The sequence below is a fragment of the Saccostrea cucullata genome, unplaced genomic scaffold (assembly GCF_032062105.1).
Source record: "Saccostrea cucullata isolate Sc308-1 unplaced genomic scaffold, CSIRO_AGI_Scuc_v1 ctg13814, whole genome shotgun sequence".
NCBI lineage: Eukaryota > Metazoa > Mollusca > Bivalvia > Ostreida > Ostreidae > Saccostrea > Saccostrea cuccullata.
This window is the reverse complement of record NW_026933420.1, coordinates 37,644-56,555: the sequence shown is the minus strand read 5'-3', so window position 1 is coordinate 56,555 and position 18,912 is coordinate 37,644. Positions and strand designations below refer to the sequence as shown.

General features: G+C 32.0%; 1 protein-coding gene across 1 annotated transcript; it reads left to right on the top strand.

Annotated features, from left to right (window-relative positions):
* The first annotated feature begins 3,892 nt into the window (after nucleotides 1–3,892).
* Nucleotides 3,893–16,488, top strand: LOC134238302 (polyadenylate-binding protein 4-like). Its single transcript, XM_062720425.1, has 11 exons — nucleotides 3,893–4,115; nucleotides 4,872–5,065; nucleotides 5,280–5,395; nucleotides 7,656–7,806; nucleotides 10,238–10,315; nucleotides 10,484–10,717; nucleotides 12,121–12,324; nucleotides 13,106–13,277; nucleotides 14,879–15,117; nucleotides 15,257–15,454; nucleotides 16,361–16,488. The coding sequence occupies exons 1-11, from the start codon at nucleotides 3,950–3,952 to the stop codon at nucleotides 16,445–16,447; spliced, it is 1,839 nt and encodes a 612-aa protein (XP_062576409.1). The 5' UTR covers nucleotides 3,893–3,949; the 3' UTR covers nucleotides 16,448–16,488.
* The last annotated feature ends 2,424 nt before the right edge of the window (nucleotides 16,489–18,912 follow it).

The following is an 18,912-nucleotide window of genomic DNA, read 5'->3' as shown; positions in this document are numbered from 1 at the left end:
CAACTCTTTCGTTTATCATGTTTATGGATGCACTAAAAATGACTTATTATTATATTCATCTCAGCTTATAACAATACCTTCAAAAAGCAATAATGAAAAATATTCTTCGTGACAAAGCAAAACGTTACGAAGTCATAAAACAAAGGAAAGAGAGAAATTAAAGACAGCTAGCACTACTACTACTAAACTACCAAAACTATACATGTTGAATTTGAAGTTTATGATCAGTTGTAATGAAAGAAAAAATCTAGACCGCTATATTACCGCTAATTAATTAATCCAAATTATTAGAAATAATTCATCGTTACTTTTATTTCGAGAAAAGCTTATTGATCACTTTTACTTTCGTTTTAGGTTCAGAAGTAACCTATCTTTAGGTAAATAGATTTAAAGCAATGGTGATAACATACTACGCAACTGAATTGCCAAATGATATCTATATAATTATCAAGCAGGTTAGTTTCTATAAAAAGCCAGAAAGGTACGTGATGTATTTAATGCTAAATGTTGATGTTTTCTCTTTTAAAGGTGTATGGTTACAGAAAATGGCGAATAGCAAATATTTTGATAATGGGTTAGTACAGGACAAAATTTTCGTTCCAACATTGTTTAAGAGTAGTTCAGGGTAAAATAAGGAAAATTGAAAACTTTGCTTGGTATTGATCTAATGGTGATCTAATGGTGCTACAGTTTCAGTGCTAGGCAAAGGAGTTCCATGACTCTCCGCAGGCAACTAAAATGTAACTGCGACTAGAATATGATTAAATACGAGTGTTCTGCTACATAAAAAACAAGACTTAATGGTGTTTTCATTATGCTGTTCTAGTATTGAATATTACATATCTCAAAGGTTTAATATCAACGAATCTCTGCTTTTCTGAAACGATGTCGAATTATAGCAATATATATGAGCTGCATTTTTGAGAATTTTATTTTGCTGTTAAATGTGCTGTTATGATAAATCTGTATGTATTTAATCCTTTATGATCAATCAATTGGACTAAAATAAAGTATTAATATATTTGGAAGAAAGACATCTGTACAATGAAATTTATAGTATCATATAAGAAATAAAAATATTGTACAGGACGGCAATATAAATGTAAATTTGCTTTCAATGCTGTACAATAGTTTTTCCCTTACAAATATAACCAACAGAAGTTTTAAAATGTTTTTTTTTCTGTCATTGAAATAGTTAATTACAACATTGCACTAAAAATTTCCAAGTATTATACTAAATTAAGGTAGGATTCTTCTCTAGTTTTTGACTAGATGAAATATAATTCAAAGTGTATTTGTTCATATGTCTTATATATTTAGATGTAAGAGATTTAAAAGACCATATTTTTCTTTCTTCATCACGATTCTACAACTTTAAATATAAATGGTAAAGTGCAGTTGAAAACTAGTAGGAACTATATTTTTGGCGGAGTGATGGCGTATGAAAATATCTTATTTTCTGCCTCTCAAAATTTTCATAGAACAATGAATTTAGTCATAATTTTTAACACAATCAAAGACATGATTTTTAAATTGATAATAAGGGACCAAAGTTTCAAATATATCAAATAAACATTATTTTTCAAACAAACTAGAACTGTGTTAGCTTTTAAAAGCATCCAATCTTAGTACAAATAAAATTAATTTGAGCCAAAAATCCGTAAAACGTGTTTTTCCTCTCTTAGTAAACGATCAAAACTTATTGTTTTTGTATCATTTTGTATCTTTATGTGACAGCTTTACCATATGTGAAAATAAGAAAAATTTAAATATAGGAAGGATATGAAAATAACTAATGTTTCCTAAAAATTTAAGAAAAGTATAGAAAAGTCAGATTAGCAAATGTCCATTTTAGTTAAATTATTTACGCCAATTTGGTAATGTCATCTTATAAGCCCTATATGCTAGTATCTTTTTATGCAAAAAGAAAAACTTTCAATATTTTGAAATACAGGTAGGATCGCATGATTGGCAACAGTTTTTTTTATTCTTAATGCCCAGGGAAATGGTAATAACCTTGACCTGACCTTGCCTCTAATATAAAACTGTCAAACTTAATCTTACTGATATCATCACTTAGTGATATTGTCTTCTTGATTTTGTGAAAATTTCGTTATTTTTAAATACAATAAATATGAGAAGAATCCTACCTTAAATGAAAAAAACACCAATAACTCACACAAAACATATAAACAAACATTTCATAAATATAACAATTGGACTGCAGGGGATATACTTGAAATTCATTTTCATAATTTTTATTTATAATTGCAAGGATTAGTAAGTACTTATTTATTACTAAAAATTAATTCAGCTAAGATTAAGAAGCAAGGTTTTTTATGTTAAATAATTGATTGAAAAACCAACCATAAATCTTCTCAATAGAACCAGAAGAATTTGGCAGCTCAGCATTTCTTCAACATTTCAAAATTTAATTTGCTAGCACAGGTCAAAATGATTGTATAAGTCAGCTCTATTGTCATGGGAATAAAAGCAATTCATTAAGCTAATTAGTCAGTTTTTAAGTCACGTTGTACCTTGTTTTACATATGTAAAGTTATTTTTACGTAAGAGAATATATACATGTACTTTCTTCAACCTTTTTTATGAGAAGTAATTTAAGGAAACGCCAATGGAAACTACTCCGTCCAGTCAATTTATTCTGATTTCATAGCGTAAACTGGCTTTTCAGAAATTTATATTCTGCACAGACATTAATTTTGTTTTGTTTTTTAACATTTTAATTTTTTTATGATGGTGAAACCTAATGGTTGGTTCGAGAACAGAATGTTCAAAGCAATGTCTAGTATTTCAGAAAATTCAATTAGAATTTTAAAAACATGCTTTAATCTTTTGTATAGCTTCATATTTTTTGTGAGGTTCAAATTCAGATACATATGTGAGAAAAAAATATTATGATAAAGAGATCTACTCAGATAGTATCAAGCTTGAAACAGAAAAATTTGGTTTGTTAAGGATAAACTTTAGACGTTCTGTACTACAGCTATTCTGGTTTGATAATATTAAATCGGCAAAATTTTCAAAAGTCGGTTATCTTAAACTGATGACTTTCCTACACACTACTATAGTATACAATCATTCCTCGGGATTAATTGACAACTAGGCATTTAAAAAAAATCAAGTACTCAGACAAGTGCTCCTTCAATAAAAGTAGAAGCCAAAAAAGTTTCCTATGAATATATTAAAAGGATACCGGTGAGTTCTTTATTGACAACATTTTGTTGTCTTTGGAGACATGGTCTTCCAACAAACTGTGGATTTCTGATGATCATTTATTTTGTTCCTTTATTAGCTGACCTGTTTTGATATTCCCAGGAAGCATAATTTATTTTTTTCAGAACTTCTACATGAACACTTGCTATGAGCTTCAACTCGACTTTCAGATATCTTGACGATCTATATGTATCTTCAATTAGCAATAGTAATTTTTATTCATATGTCGATTCGATATATTCCAGTAAACTATTATAAATACATTTCACATTTGGATGTTTCGGTAATAGAAAATATATAAGGGCCAACTAAAAATGAAAAATACGTATTATTGTTTGATTTAAGATCAAGTGAGATGAGAAGTTACGATTTCTTTTTCACTTTTCTCCTTAAAATTGCAATAAAACTCTGAAAAAAATTTTTAAGCGTGACGATCTGGTAAAAGCTTGAAAGCCAGTTACAGTGTACTCATTAAAAAAATGCATTTGTTGTGCACAGAAAGATATAGATCACATTTTTTTCTTTAAATTTTTCAGAACAAAACAGAATTCAGATTAAAACGAATGGATTCTAAAAGCCAATATAGTCACTGCGGTTTTGATAAGAAAATAGGCACGATCAGAGCATAGAGAAATTCGGAAAACTCCAGAAGATAGAAATAACAGAGTTTCGGGGGAAAATTCAAGCTTTGATCCAATCTACTTCCAGCTAACCAATGGCCTCCATGTACGTTGGGGACCTTCACCCAGACGTTACTGAAGCTATATTATTTAAAAAGTTCTCTACGGCTGGTCCTGTCCTTAGCATTCGTGTTTGCAGAGACATGATCACGAGGCGATCCCTGGGGTATGCCTACGTCAACTTTCAACAGCCTGCTGATGGTAAGTAATTGTAATAAAAGTAATATTCAATGCTTAATCAATTTCACAAAGTTTAAAATAAAGTATAAGTTATTTGATTTTCTACGTACTTTAACAAAAAGGTTTCATTTCTTAGTTATGGCAAATAACTTAAGCATGTTAAGTGCAGTACCTCAATAAAAATGTCATGTAATATAATAAAGCCGGGATATAATTATAGTATACATTTATATATTAAGAAGCCCTTAATGACTTTTATAAAAATCTTAGTTAAAATTAGATTTTATTGTTCTTAATGTTCGAGAACCTTACAATGAAACAAATGTAAATTATTTCATCATTACCATCAGAGCATAGCTTGCATATATATCGCAGCTATTTATTAATTGTATTTTGTTTAACGTCCCTCTCGAGAATTTTTCACTCATATGGAGACGTCACCGTATGACGGTGAAGGGCTTCAAATTTAGACCTATACTCGGCACTCAGGGCCATTGAGCAGTGGGGGTTCTTTATCGTGCCAGCGCTTACCGTGACACGGGACCTACGTTTATAAGGTCATATCCGAAAGACCCGTGACTTTCACTTCTAGTGCCGAGCGCTTGACGAAGGAACAGTCACTACCTTTGTTTACGTCTTAGGTATGACGTGGCGCCGCGAAAAATCTAAACCGGGCCTCCCGATCACGAAGCGCACGCTCTACCACTAGGCTACCATGACCGGTCACAGCTATTTAAATAAATGCTTTATTGCTTAATAAATGAAGTTTTGTTATAGCTGAGAGAGCTTTAGATATTATAAGCTTTGACACCATCAAGGGACGGCCCATCAGGATCTTGTGGTCCCAGCGTGATCCATCCCTCAGAAAGTCTGGTGTTAGCAAACTTTTCATTAAGAATCTGGACAGAAGTATCGACAACAAAGCTCTTTATGATGCATTTTCTGCCTTTGGCAATTTACTCTCTTGTAAGGTGAATACTTACGATAAGTAACGTACATGTAGTTGTTGTATCTTATTTTCAAACTCTTGCAGAAAAAAGAATCTGATTTCAAAATAGCATCCTGTAATTAATTTCTACCAATTTTCTAGAGAAAAGATATTCTGTATTGATATCTATAATCACCAAGTATATACATCAAGTATTAACTTTCTCATTTTAATCAAGATAAAAAATTTCCTTTTAGATTATGTGTGACGAATATGGGTCCAGAGGGTATGGGTTTGTACATTTTGAAACTGAAGAAGCTGCCAGAAGTGCCATTAAGAAGGTGAATGGCATGTTGCTGAATGGAAAAAAAGTGTACGAAGTATACTTTTTTATTTGGTCAGGAAATAGATCTATTGATTATTGACGCAAAATTAAGAGTTTTTTGATGATAGCCAAAACTTTTTATGCTGTGTTTATAATATTTAATATATCAATATTTATTTTTTATTATTTAATATAATTAAATATAATTGAAGTAAATAGAAGAACAAATACTCGGTATAAGTATGGTATGGAAAACATGCATTTTACTATATTTGTTTGGATACCTATCGTTTTTCTTCCTAAAATATATTCGTTGAGTAGATTTGAATTAAAAATATATGTAGCATGTTTTTATTCGCTTTTAAAAATAATCACATCATAAGATTTTGCTGTTTCTAATAATAATCGATCCTAAAGCGTAATATCAAGAGACTTCCGAAATCGCATTTACTTTATCATGAATTGTATAAAAGAGATTCTTTCGTATTAGTTTATAATATTTGAAACCGTTAACTAGCTACCTTCTATGTTGAATTTGTAAAGTGTTTGTTTGATGTTCCTTTACTCATATTGAGTCACTATATTTTAAATCGCTGAAGGTATAAAAAGTTAGGCTGATTCATGCACATACAGTATTTGATAAACCAGCATATTTTGCGAAAATGGACATCCGTCCTAGTCTAAAGACCTGTCCCCACCACCTGCACTGGGATTCAATTGGAAATCACTGACGTAAGCAGCAACTCCTTACTTAGATAGAATGTTCTATCGTTAAAATTATTGTCCCATGGACCCGGTTTAACGATAGAATGTTCCGTGTATTCGTAATGTAGCAGAAAGAAACACGGGCGATAACTCGCATAGTGCATTTACTAGGAACAATCTGAGAGTTCCGAATGTAAACATGGCAGGTAATTTGAATCGAGAGAAAAACGTTGAGAAAATTAATTGGATTTTCGTATTTATATGGATTATTTTTTGGGATAAAAGGCATAAGCAATCTCAAGAAGGTTTGTTTTGATTATTTTGGTAGTTATTCCCAGTGCAAATCATTTTATATTCTTCAAAATCGTTTCGGAGCGGATCCGCTCCGATCTGCTACATTGCAAGTATATGGGACGTATTCTAACTGTGGTGAGGGCCTGTACCGAGACACAGTTAGATTATTCTAACTATTCCTTACTTTGCAACTCAAGAGATAACACGTTTACCCTGCGCCATGTGTGCGACGAATTTGTATAATAATTGATAGACTCTGCAATGATGTAATTTGAGCTAGTTGTTGTGGAAGCTTTGATTCCACAGTTTAACAAATACTGACAATTTTTTTCCCTCAATTATATATAAATTTCCGAAGAATCTTTGATTGAAACATTGTGTTATTAGCGGTGTCCTCGTCAAATTAAACTGCGGTAGATCTCCAGGTGTCAGTGCTAGATTCCAGATGATGGTATTCTCTATATATATTCTTGTTGGAATTGTTTTTAATTGCTAATATCAGATTCGTTTGTATACATACTTTGTGAAGTTTGAAATCAATTTAGAAACTGTAAACAATTATGAAATCTTTATTCTAGACACTTTCGTTCCCATTCAAATAAGTAAATCGTCCAGTCTTAAAGTGATTTTTATGATTGTTAAGCATAATCAGGTAGATGAAGCATTCGGATTATTTTATTCAGATTTTTGATGCATCACTGTATATTGCGAATAAATTACAAAAAGATAGTTTCATCGTTTCATAATACTAAGGACTTTCTCTTCTCGGTCCAGGGCTTACAAAAAGAACATTATGCAATAAACACGAGATTCTTACCCAAGATTGGCCACCGTGTCAATTGCAATTTTTCAAAAATTATCATTTGAAGTCATTATTTCTAAAGTTTTATGATCGATACGATGACATTGAAAACAAAAACAATTTATCAATTCAAATGTTGACTGTAGTTTTAATGCCAATTATTGGGCTAATATTTAACCACTGTATTGTATACGTATTGTTACGTTTTCCCCGATCATGAAATGTATGACAATGTGAGTATGACCGATCTTAAGGAGAAGCTCACTCCTCTAAGGCACCTGATCCCACCTCTGATGTTTTTGGAGGTCCATTTTTGCTCTGTTCTAGATCTTTATTGTTTCAATGGCATTGAATACTTTTCATTATCTCGATATTTCGTTCATATCTTTTTTTCACTTGAAAAAAGAAATCTACTTGAATCAGAATTCCGCTCAGCCATGAATTGCTTTTAAGCTTTTTTTTATTACACTGAAGTTTTAGAATAAATACTAGTAATATAAATTACAGATTTGTAGGCAGATTTTTGAGCAGACGGGAAAGGTCTAGTAATAAGAAGCGAAAATTCAGCAACATTTATGTGAAAAACTTCAGTAAAGAAATGGATGATGCAAAACTGAGGGAAATGTTTGAACCTTATGGCAAGATCATCAGTGCCAAAGTAAGTGAGCTGAAATTAAAACTTATAACAATCGCTTTTTTGCAGGAAAATGGTAAAATAATTAAATTTTGGAAATTATTACAGTAGCCCCGTTCGGTCATTTATAAAACATGATTAAATTATTTGTGCGAAATTATGACTTTTTATATTTTAAGAACTAAATAGCCAGAACAGATAATAATTGTTTTTAAAAAACTTTATGTATAGATTCAATTTTTTTAACATTATTGGTTTTATCTGTTGTGTGAGGACCACAATTGGAAATAATAATTTGCTATGAAAATCCAATAGATACACGATACCAAAAAAAAACAAAAAAAAACAGGTATAACAGACAAGTATTTATATGAATATAAATATGCAAGCATCTGAACAGCTCAGTTGCATATATATGCAATAAATAAACTCTGTGATGGGATAAGGGCTCGCTAAGAACTTAAATTATATTTTACATTTATTTTTTGAATTTAAAAAAAATCTTCTGTAGTAAAAGCTGTAAATAAATTTTTACAAGCAATTTCAGGAAGCGCTTCAAATGGAGACCTCTACTCGTCAATCGGGGCCATAGAGCAGTGAAATCTTTATTGTGCCGACACCTGTCGTGACACGAGGCCTTAGTTTAAAGGGTGAACCGTTTAAAGGCCTAATTCGAAGGAGTCCCAACTTTCACTTTTAAATGCTAAACACTTACGGAAGATACAGAAAATATAGATATATGTGAAAAGATTATAATTTTTGCCCGTTTGAGTGGATTTGTTTTTTCAAATATCATTACAAGAAAATTAACGAATCATTTGGTTATACACTATTTGCAATCGAATGGTATTTAAATGATTATCTCGAAGCATCTTTCAAAGGACTTCAATTCACTGATTGACATCACCATGTTGTTATACAGTCAAACGAAAAAATCAAATGACATACAACAACAAAAAAAAGGAAAAAAATATTATATGATAATTACAAGAATGCAATTTTACACAATTCTTTTTCAATTGTCTATTATCCTTGGATTTGTTTTCTCTTCCTAAAGCATTTATCTAAGTAGCTATATAAAGGTTTTTTAGTATTATAATTACATGGTATAACAATTTCTTTAATGGGATCAGTACCACAGTATAATATGTCATAAAAAATACCACAATTTTGAAATCGATGACTGTCATACTGAGGACAGTAAAATACAAAAAGTGTTCATTTTCAACCAATAATTTACAAGCAAAGCATAAACGTTTATACCAGGGGTACTTATTATTAGTAATTATTGGTTTACAATATCTGTGTGTTTCAATGTATAGTGAATATGCACTGATACTTCACTTTCTTAGCTGTACGTGATCTTCCATGTTTCCTTCAAAGGAAACTTTAAGAAATTCTAATTATGTGCCCCTGCCCGCACATTTTATAGAGTGGTGGCTTACTTGTATCCGATATAACACAATCAATATTTAATGACTTTATTAGATAACAATATATTTTCTGGTCATAATTGATTCTAACAAACGCCTAAAAGTTTTTAATTCATGGAGACTTTTAAATCTGAATGCAAGCACTTTTTTAGATATATGTATTAAACATATCATTAATAACATTTTTAAGTGGTATACACGAGTTATACAATTCCTTTTGTCATTATTTAAGTTATGTATTTTTGGGTATAGTTATGAATACACCTGTTTCATATTTGGATATTTTACTAGAAAGAGACGTTAATGGTTATCTAACAACAAAGCTTTATAATAAAGGTGATGACTTTAACATTTCAATCAACTTCCCTTACTTAGGTAGCAATATACCTTTGTCACTCGCAGTTCATATCTCTCATTTTATTCGATACAAAAGAGGATGTTGAACATGTACGTATGAACAATTTCTAAAACGAATCAAGTTATTGACAATCAAGTTGATGAAGCAAGAAAATCAGTAGTCTCGTTTAAAGTCATTATTTCGTAAGTTCTATGGTTGATACAATGACCTTGTCAGCAAATACAATTAATTATCAAGTCAAATGCTGACTGGATGTTTTCATTGTCATTATTTTACTGATTGTGAGGCCATTATTTACATACTGATCTGGATAATTCCGTTTTTTCTCAAACATAAGGTTCACACGAAGGGTGTGACCGATCGACAGCGGATGCTCAACTTACGTGTCACCTGATCCCACCTCTGATGTTTTGGCGGTCTGTGTTTGCTCTGCTCCTATTTCGTAATGTTTAATGGACTTTAAAGCTTGAATACTGTTCGTTATCTTCATATATTTTTAGATAAAAATATTTCTGCGTTAATTAAAACGATACCGTTTTTTTAAACACTAAGCTTGCAACTTGCATCTTGCCTTGATTTAAATGTGAAATCCAGACACATACATGCTTTTATTTTTTCTGTATTGGATAAAGCGACACATGCAAATTATATTTTTATGAAAAAGGTGATGACAGATATTTCCTCTGGAAAAGGTAGAGGATTTGGATTTGTTAGCTTTGAAGATGCAGAGGCTGCTGAGAAAGTGAGCATTTGATTAAACATAAAAGAATCCAATTCTATTTAGATGAACTGAGACAGAAAAACCCCTGTTCTTAAATTAATTTACTTTGATGGAGAGCAAAATTGTTGTCTCTTATACATATAGAATGAAACCCTGAAAAACAGTATTTCTGAATTATCTTTATTCTAGGCTGTTGATGCAGTTAATGGAAAAGGGTTTGGTGGAAATCTGTTTTATAAAGGACGTGTTCAAAATAAAAACGAACGTCAGGCTGAGCTCGAAGCAAAGTTTGAACGAATTAGAAGGGAAAGAATAAATAGGTACCAGGGAGTCAACTTGTATGTCAAGAACCTAGATGACAATATTGACGATAAAAGATTACGAAAAGAATTTGCTCAGTTTGGTACCATAACCAGTGCCAAGGTAATATGAAATATTTCATTCTCTCACTACAGATATTCAGATGGTATGATAATCTTGAATATTAATGTTTCAATGATTCAAAATCAACCAATTACGTAATTTGTATTTATCTGGAAACCAAATGCTATTTCTTTAAGAATAATACTGCCACTCTGGTTACTTTGACAAAATAATAGATTTTTCAGTTCTATAGTCATATTAAACATTAAGTTTTTAATTCTTTGTTTATTAGTTTCATACATTTAAAAAAATATTTGTATCATGTTAAAATAAAAAAAATATTACTATCATACTGATGCAAGGTATATTTCGTCATGATCAATTACTTTCCGAAAAATTGGATTGATTTTCTCTTATTAATATCCAATTTTCTTTATAAATTGATTTTCCGTTTTTTCTCGATCATGACAAGGAGGAGTAAATTAAACAAGGTAAAGTTTCCAAGCTCACGGACCTAATACTGTAAGAGCGGGGAGTTTCTGTCAGTTTTAGGTAGAATGTTACGAGTATGATTGTATACAGTGTAAATATCCGTTTCAGTGATACTGCCTTGACGATAACGGAGTTGGCATAATGAAAAGCATTGTCTTGATGTAACGTTGTTACGCGCCAACGTCAATGTCATGGTTGGTTGAAAACCTGTTAAGTTACTCTATGAAAACCGAAAAAAAAATTTTTTGGTTGTAAATTTTACAACAAACTGCACAGCAACATGTTGTTGCCTTTTTATTCACTTTATCACTTTTCAAACGTGACGCCATACATTTTTTACGTCAGCCATACCATGATTGCAAGAAATTTACACTGACTGCAAATATGCAAAAACGATGTCTTTAACCCTAATGCATCATTTGGCACTACAAATTGTGATCACAAAATTGGCATCATCAATTTGCACATGATTTTGGCTTTTTATCACTTTTCAAACTTGACGCCATACAATTTTGTAAACCAGCAATTTAAGTTCAAATTAACCAAAAATACACATTCGGCCATATTGTCAAAAAATTTTCGCACATTATGTTCTCATGCGTTTCTTTTTCCTTTCAGTGTACGTACATGTATATCGAAATATTAAATTTAAAGTCACAAATAAAGAGATTTTTCGTTGAGTTGAGAAGCTCAATTCAATATAATTGTACATACGGTAATGAAAACAAAATTTAGTTAAGAAAATTTTTCATGATATTGAAAATTTTCACAGGATTTTGAATATATCAGAATTGACCTTTGCCTAGCATGGGTGAAATATGAATGACTAGTATCTTACCAATTTTGTGACAGGTCTTTAATTATGACATCATTATTTGGATGTTGACAATTGTTAAATCGTAATTGTATCTGATTTTATATGCTCAAAGGTAGTGATGTATTTGTATAAACGATTAATGTCGTGATTTTAGGTAATGACAGAGGCAGGCAAATCCAAAGGCTTTGGATTTGTATGCTTCAGTTCCCCCGATGAAGCTACTAATGCTATGAATAAAATGCATGGACGAATTATTGTGGCAAGACCCTTGTATGTTGCTTTAGCTCAGAGGAAGGAGGACCGTAAGGCTTACCTTGCCTCCAAGTACATGCAGCGTATTACAAGAATGCGAGTACAGGTAACAATGAATTATCATACCCCCCGCAAACGAAGTTGTCCGTCTGTCCGTCCGTCCGTCTGTCTGTGCAAACGTGTCCGTGTCAATATCTTTCTTCCGGAGGGACGTTAGAATCTACTACTCCACACAAAGATTGCCCATGACCTAAGAATGTGTCTTGACCTTCACCCAAAGTCATTTGGGGAACTTCAAGGTCACTGGGAGAAAAATTTCATAATTTGTGTCCGGTCCATATCTTTCTCATGGATAAACTTGGTAGGTTCTCATTTCACACAAAGATTGCCCATGATCCAAGGGTGTGTCATTTGGGGGAAGTTTAAGGTCACTGGAAGAAAAATTTCATAATTCATGTGTGATACATATCTTTATTATGTAAAAACGTACTTCTGAAAAACCCAGCGGGGGTATTTTGTCCCGTTTGGACAGTTCTCGTCTTTTATAGAAACCTGAATAAAATGTAAGAAGGAAATTAAAAGCAGCTATGAATATGCCTGTAAATAATGTTATGTTTTGAGTTATATAATTTTGTAGGAGTTATAGAAAAAAAAAATAATGATAGAAATGTTTTTGTGTGCGTAAGATAACAGTCCCTTTTATGGAAATCTCAGTGATGATTTATCATGTTGAAGCAAGAATTTTATCTTTGAATAAACATGTAATATGTATGAAATATACATGTAATGGGTTAGATATTATGCAAAGATGTGATAGTACTTAAAATGATGTTAGAAATGCGCTAAAGAAGTTATGGAAGGTAAGAACATGGAATTCATTAATTTAGGGACAACAAATAGGACAGGTAAGCCAGATGTTCCAACCAGGTGGTGCTGGATACTTCGTCCCAACAATGCCTCAAGCTCAGAGATTCTACGCTCCTAATAACATGCCAACCATGAGAACTAATCCAAGATGGCAGACAACAACTGTAAGACCAACCGGTCAGACTGCAAATAGTAAGGGGATAACTGGCTTTACATAGAGAATAATACATACCTTTTTCCATATCACATCCTGTATCAGCCCGAGACACCAATATCAGCCAGAGGGTCCATTCGAGCATTCCTGGTTGAGTTGCTCCTACTGAAATAAATTTTTACCTGTAATAGTATATTTCATCGTTTGAGCAATGAAGCATATTTTTGTCAACACCTACCTTGACACGAAAACTAAGTTTATACAGATTATCTTAGTGTCATATCCCACGCTACGCAGTGTACTTACTACTGCACCACGCTAGCCCTTTTGACCTTTAGACCCTCAAAATTCACTGCTCTCAGTACTGTTTGGCTATGCTTGTACTTGATGAGCTGTTCGTAGGTATGCTTCTCGATCGATTATGATGTCTTGGCTGTCATATTGGAGTTTTATAATAATTTACATATTTTTACGAAAGTCGCTTCCCTTAGATTCTCAAAATTTTTAATGTTTTTTTTTTCAAAATTTCTTTGGTTAGTTTTCATTAATGTTTGTTTCATTTTTATTATCACTCACTGTTTTCGAACTTTTGTATTTCTTTGTTTTACCTGATCATTGTTTAATGCAACTCAAATACAGCAGGATACTTTTTATTTTCGATATTTGCTCTATTATATGAGTAAAAATGGTGTTTATTCGAGGTGCTTGTCAAGTAAATTTACACAATTTCAACGAGTTGAATAAAGCAAGTACATGTATCATAAAAAATATGATAGATTCTATTTATCTCATACAATTTTCGTTGTTCACAAGAACTTGAAAAAAACCCTGTGAAATTATATGAATGATTTCTATTCTAATTTTATATTCAATTTATTATATTGATGACATCGAAATATTGATGTTGACATTCTGGACGAAAGTAAATCATTTACAAATATTAAATTGTTGGTCTGTGAGTATTTGAAAACAATATGTGACAATCGGTTGGAGATTTTTTTTTCAAACGTAAAACTAGATTGTAACGAAGTCACAGGAACATATGAAATTACTTCGCTATATCCATATTTCGTTATATCCTTAGAAAAACTTCGTTTAATCTATATAGGTGGGGATCAAAGATAACTTCGTTATATCCGTGAATTCGCAATATCTGTGTTCGTACTAACCCAGTTTTACTGTATATGCTATTTCCATTATCATACAATACTGTAATTATAATACAATACTATGAATCAGTTTTATTCGCGAGAACTTTACGCGTATTCCTTAAGATTATAAAGAACAGTTACCACGATTCGTGAAAATAATAGTCAATGACTATGTCACTTAAATAAGCTGTCGTGAAAAATTGATGATTTACAGTATATCATTTCCTGGCATCTGCCCAAAAAGTGTTAGGTGACATTTTGTAGCATACACTTATTTTATTTTCGATAAATTCCTATGTTAAAACTCATTTAGTTTACTTATGCTGATTTTTTAAAATCATACTCTTTGTACTATTTAAGGTAAGTACGTGGATATCTTGTTTTGAAAGAAGTCTTAAAAGTGAAGAATGATAACTAAAGTAGAGGTTAGAAAATCTGTATAATGTGTTCTTTAACCGATTTTTTATCCCGATATGTTTTACACAAAGGACGAAGGTCAACAAGTAAGACCATTTTACGTAGTGGAGTGAGCGTTCTTCCAATCTTTCACCAGTCAGCAAAACCCAACACCCAGCAGCGCATGCCTGTCAGTCAGCAGGTGCCTGGACACACCCGGGGAGGACAACCCAGTGTGCCAGCAGCCGCAAACCGCCAGGCAGGCTACAAGGGATACATTGCTGGTCATATGATGAAGCAGCATCAAGGACAAAATCCAGGAATGCCGCAGGTCACTTGCCCTAAGAGAATATCTTCGTTTTTTATGTTGGTAAAATTTGAGGTTTGGGGATTCCTGGGTTTTTCAGGTTTTTGTATTAAAAGTGTAATCAAATTTTATTAGAAACTCTTCAGCAAAATGCTATTTCCAGGGACAGGAGACATTGACTGCCACTATGTTGTCTGCATTTCCACCACAGGAGCAGAAACAGATGTTAGGAGAACGCTTATTTCCTCTCATCTCCGGTATGTTCCCAGACATGGCGGGAAAGATCACTGACATGTTGCTGGAAATCGACAACTCTGAGATAATGCACATGCTGAAATTTCAAGAGTCGCTAAAGGCTAAGGTAAGGAGAGCAAAAATTATCGATATAAATTAATTAAAAGGTTAAAGATCCATATCCCATAAAGAATATAGGGATATATTCAGAATAATTATGTTTGCAATGTCCCTTTTCTATTAGATACATGAATATTCTAAATATGATATGAAATATATGGTGATAACGACCAGTATTCAAGTTCAAACGCCATAAAATAATACAAATGTAGGAGCAGAACAAACATAGACCTTTAAAACATCAGAGATGGGATCAAGTGTCATAGAGGTGTGAGCATCCCCTGTCGACCAGTCACACTCTCCGAGTACTCTTTGTATAATCAAGAAATAAAGGAAACAATGAAGTATGTAGATATTGGTCTAACAATTAGTATGAAAAATGTCAAAAGCATTTGTCTCAATGATAAATTATATTTGCTGACAAAGTCATTGTATCAATGACCAGAGAACTTACAAAATGAAGACTTTAAAACGAAGCTGCTGATATTGTTGTTTCATCAAATTGTTTGTCAATAACTTAATTCATTTGAAAAATTAAACAAGCATGCTCTTGCACAAGTACGGGAAGCTGACGATTGAAAAGATAAAGCCATCATATTTATCATTAGCTTGGTTATTAAATTACCTTTAAGTAACCTCTTGCTCCAGTAAAATATCCAAATATTAAACAGATAATTCAGCATTTCTGGTATGTTTTTTCATAAGTTTACACGAATGGAAATAACCACGGTTAATTAACAATACGTCGTCGGTATTTCTGAACGTCGAGTTGAAGGCCACAGCTAATGCCTGCCTTCCTCTTTTCACGTGTGAGATTTTACCATAAAATGTGTGTGTAAAATGCAGGTTATAAGGGGTAGTTAAAATTATAAGTACATGATTAAAAAGCTCCTGATTTTTTTTTAATCTACAGGTTGTGGAAGCTTTTGATTTGTTACAAGCCCACCGAGCAAAGGAGGAAAATGATGACTCAGAGGGGAAACATTTATTAATAACTTGAGATGCTCTTAGTTACCATTAACCTGGACGAATTTTGCTAGTAAAAAAAATTCATGAAATTGTTTCATTGGTGGATTTTAATAATTTGCTTCTTACACTGATTCTTTATCATGTTGATGCAATACCTTAGAATACTGAATGAGGCTAAAATTGTTATTAGATAGTAAATATAAAATTTAGAATCTTTTAAAAAACAAAAATATGAAAATGACACATATAAATGTTTTTGTGCTGAGAAACTTTCTCGCATTATTAAAGTTTTTGAATATGGATTTGAAGTAGGTAATACGCATTGGCCAAGGATTTTTAATTGATCAATTTTAGATATTGTATATTTTGAGTCTCGTTCGATTGATTGATTGTATATTGTTTAAGGTCCCTCTCGAGAATTTTTCACTCATATGTAGACGCAACCATATGCCGGTGGAGAGCTGAAATTTTTGTCCTATACTCGGCTCTGAGGGCAAGTAGACACTCTAATTTCTGTCATAATGATTGGTGTGAGGCTTATAACTTACCAAAATTCTTCTCCAAATTCAAACTCAACTGAGGTATAGATGATTATTGTACTGCTTCGATAAAGTACACCGTCAAAATCAATTACATTAGACATATAAATAATTTTTTCAATTTATTGGTATTTTCTATTAATAATGAAAACTATAAAACAGTTGTTTATCACAGTTTCACATTTATTTGTTTTAATTTATTAATTTTTTATCGATATATGCCTTTGAGTTCTATTAAAATTTTAAGAATTTATTAAAACAGCGACACTTTAGCGTACAATTCTTTTTGCAAAACATGGCATTTTTAATGGACTTTTAAGCTCGAAAACTGTTTGGTATCTTCACATATTACATGCTCATGATACATGTTGTAAATAGTTAAAAGAGAAATAAATTTATAAAACAATACATTCAATAGCAGATGTCGCTTTTAATTCTGATTTTATTATTTTACTCTTTTTCATCCGTTTGTCCTGGCTTAAAAATAGTAAATAGAATATTAAGAGTTGGCGAGAACAATGATTTTGGGGGGAAAATTAAAACCCCTTTCTAGTATGTTCGGAGCCTTTTATTCACCGGTGTTCTGCAAATAATAAAAGCCAAGGAGTTCAAAGTGGCTGGCGATATTCAGCGAGGCTACAGCGAGATAAGGAAAATGTAACCATGACTGAGCCTACTTTAAGGGTAGATAATCAAGAAAAACAATCATAACGTTGGGTAATTAAAATCACTTATTGAAGAATGACTGAGCCAGAAAAGCTGAAACTTAGATGAAAGTTATACCTGAAGAAGTGTAGAATTTAAGTATTTAACATTTTCTCCGGGGACAAGGTCCTCATTGTAGCAAGTCAAAGTTGCACATTGAAATATATAGGATACATCTTTGAAAATCTTTTCAAGAACATTTGGGCCATAAATGCTGCAATTTACATTGGAGCATCCCAGAGGGTCTGTAAATTTTAAATTTCTCAAATCATGACCCTCTGGTGGTAGGGTCGGTCCACAACCGGAATAGGGAATCAACGTTGTACATTCAAATGTAAATTTAAAAAAAATTCCAGGAAGTCTTTGCCAATGAAGCTGAACCTTATTTGGAAGCATTTCCGGGATAGTAAAAAATGTAAAATTTTACAAATCACGGACCCGTCAATAGTGTTGGGCAACAATCGGATATCAAAGTATTTTTTTATTGTAATTTATAAAAATCTTCAAATACATTCTTCTGAAGATTCACTAAGTTATCAAAGATGAAAATTATATGCAAGCAGTCTAGGATAGTGTGGAATACTAAATTTCTTAAATCATGGTCCCCGGGGTACGGTTGGGTTTTAATTGTGAAGCGAAGTTTTACACTGAAATATAATGAAAACAAAATCTTTAAAATATCCTGTCCCATAACCACTGGGATAGAAAAGCTGAAACTTAATGCGTAAGCATCAAATGTTTAGTGTGGATTCTTAATTGTTTAAATCATGATTCCTAGAAAAAGTAGAATATTTTGCTGCACAAATTTACTCTGTGTGCAGGCTGCAAGTTAAAAAAGGAATCCAAACTTAACAATACTGAATACTTCAAAAGAGGAAAATTTATCTTTTTCGTTTTAAAAGAAAACTTCCGACACAAAATATGGCTTCTTACTTAATATTTTCGGTATATGGAATTTAATTAACAAAATTTTTTTTAAAAAATATTTCTTTCTCATCTGTATTATATTTTATTGACTTAAAGGGGGGCAGTACTTATATTATGTTTGCCCACTCTATTCAAATTTACTTTAAATTAGACTGTAGCTACCCTAATATGTAATATTTTATTTTAATTTGCGTATAAAATGCCGATAACGTTATATATATATGTAAACTTTTATTCACACAGTGTACAACTGCATAAAAAATACGATTTTCTGTCATCTGAAAAGCTTTCAATGGCGTAAAGTGGAAAGAATCAATAGGATAAT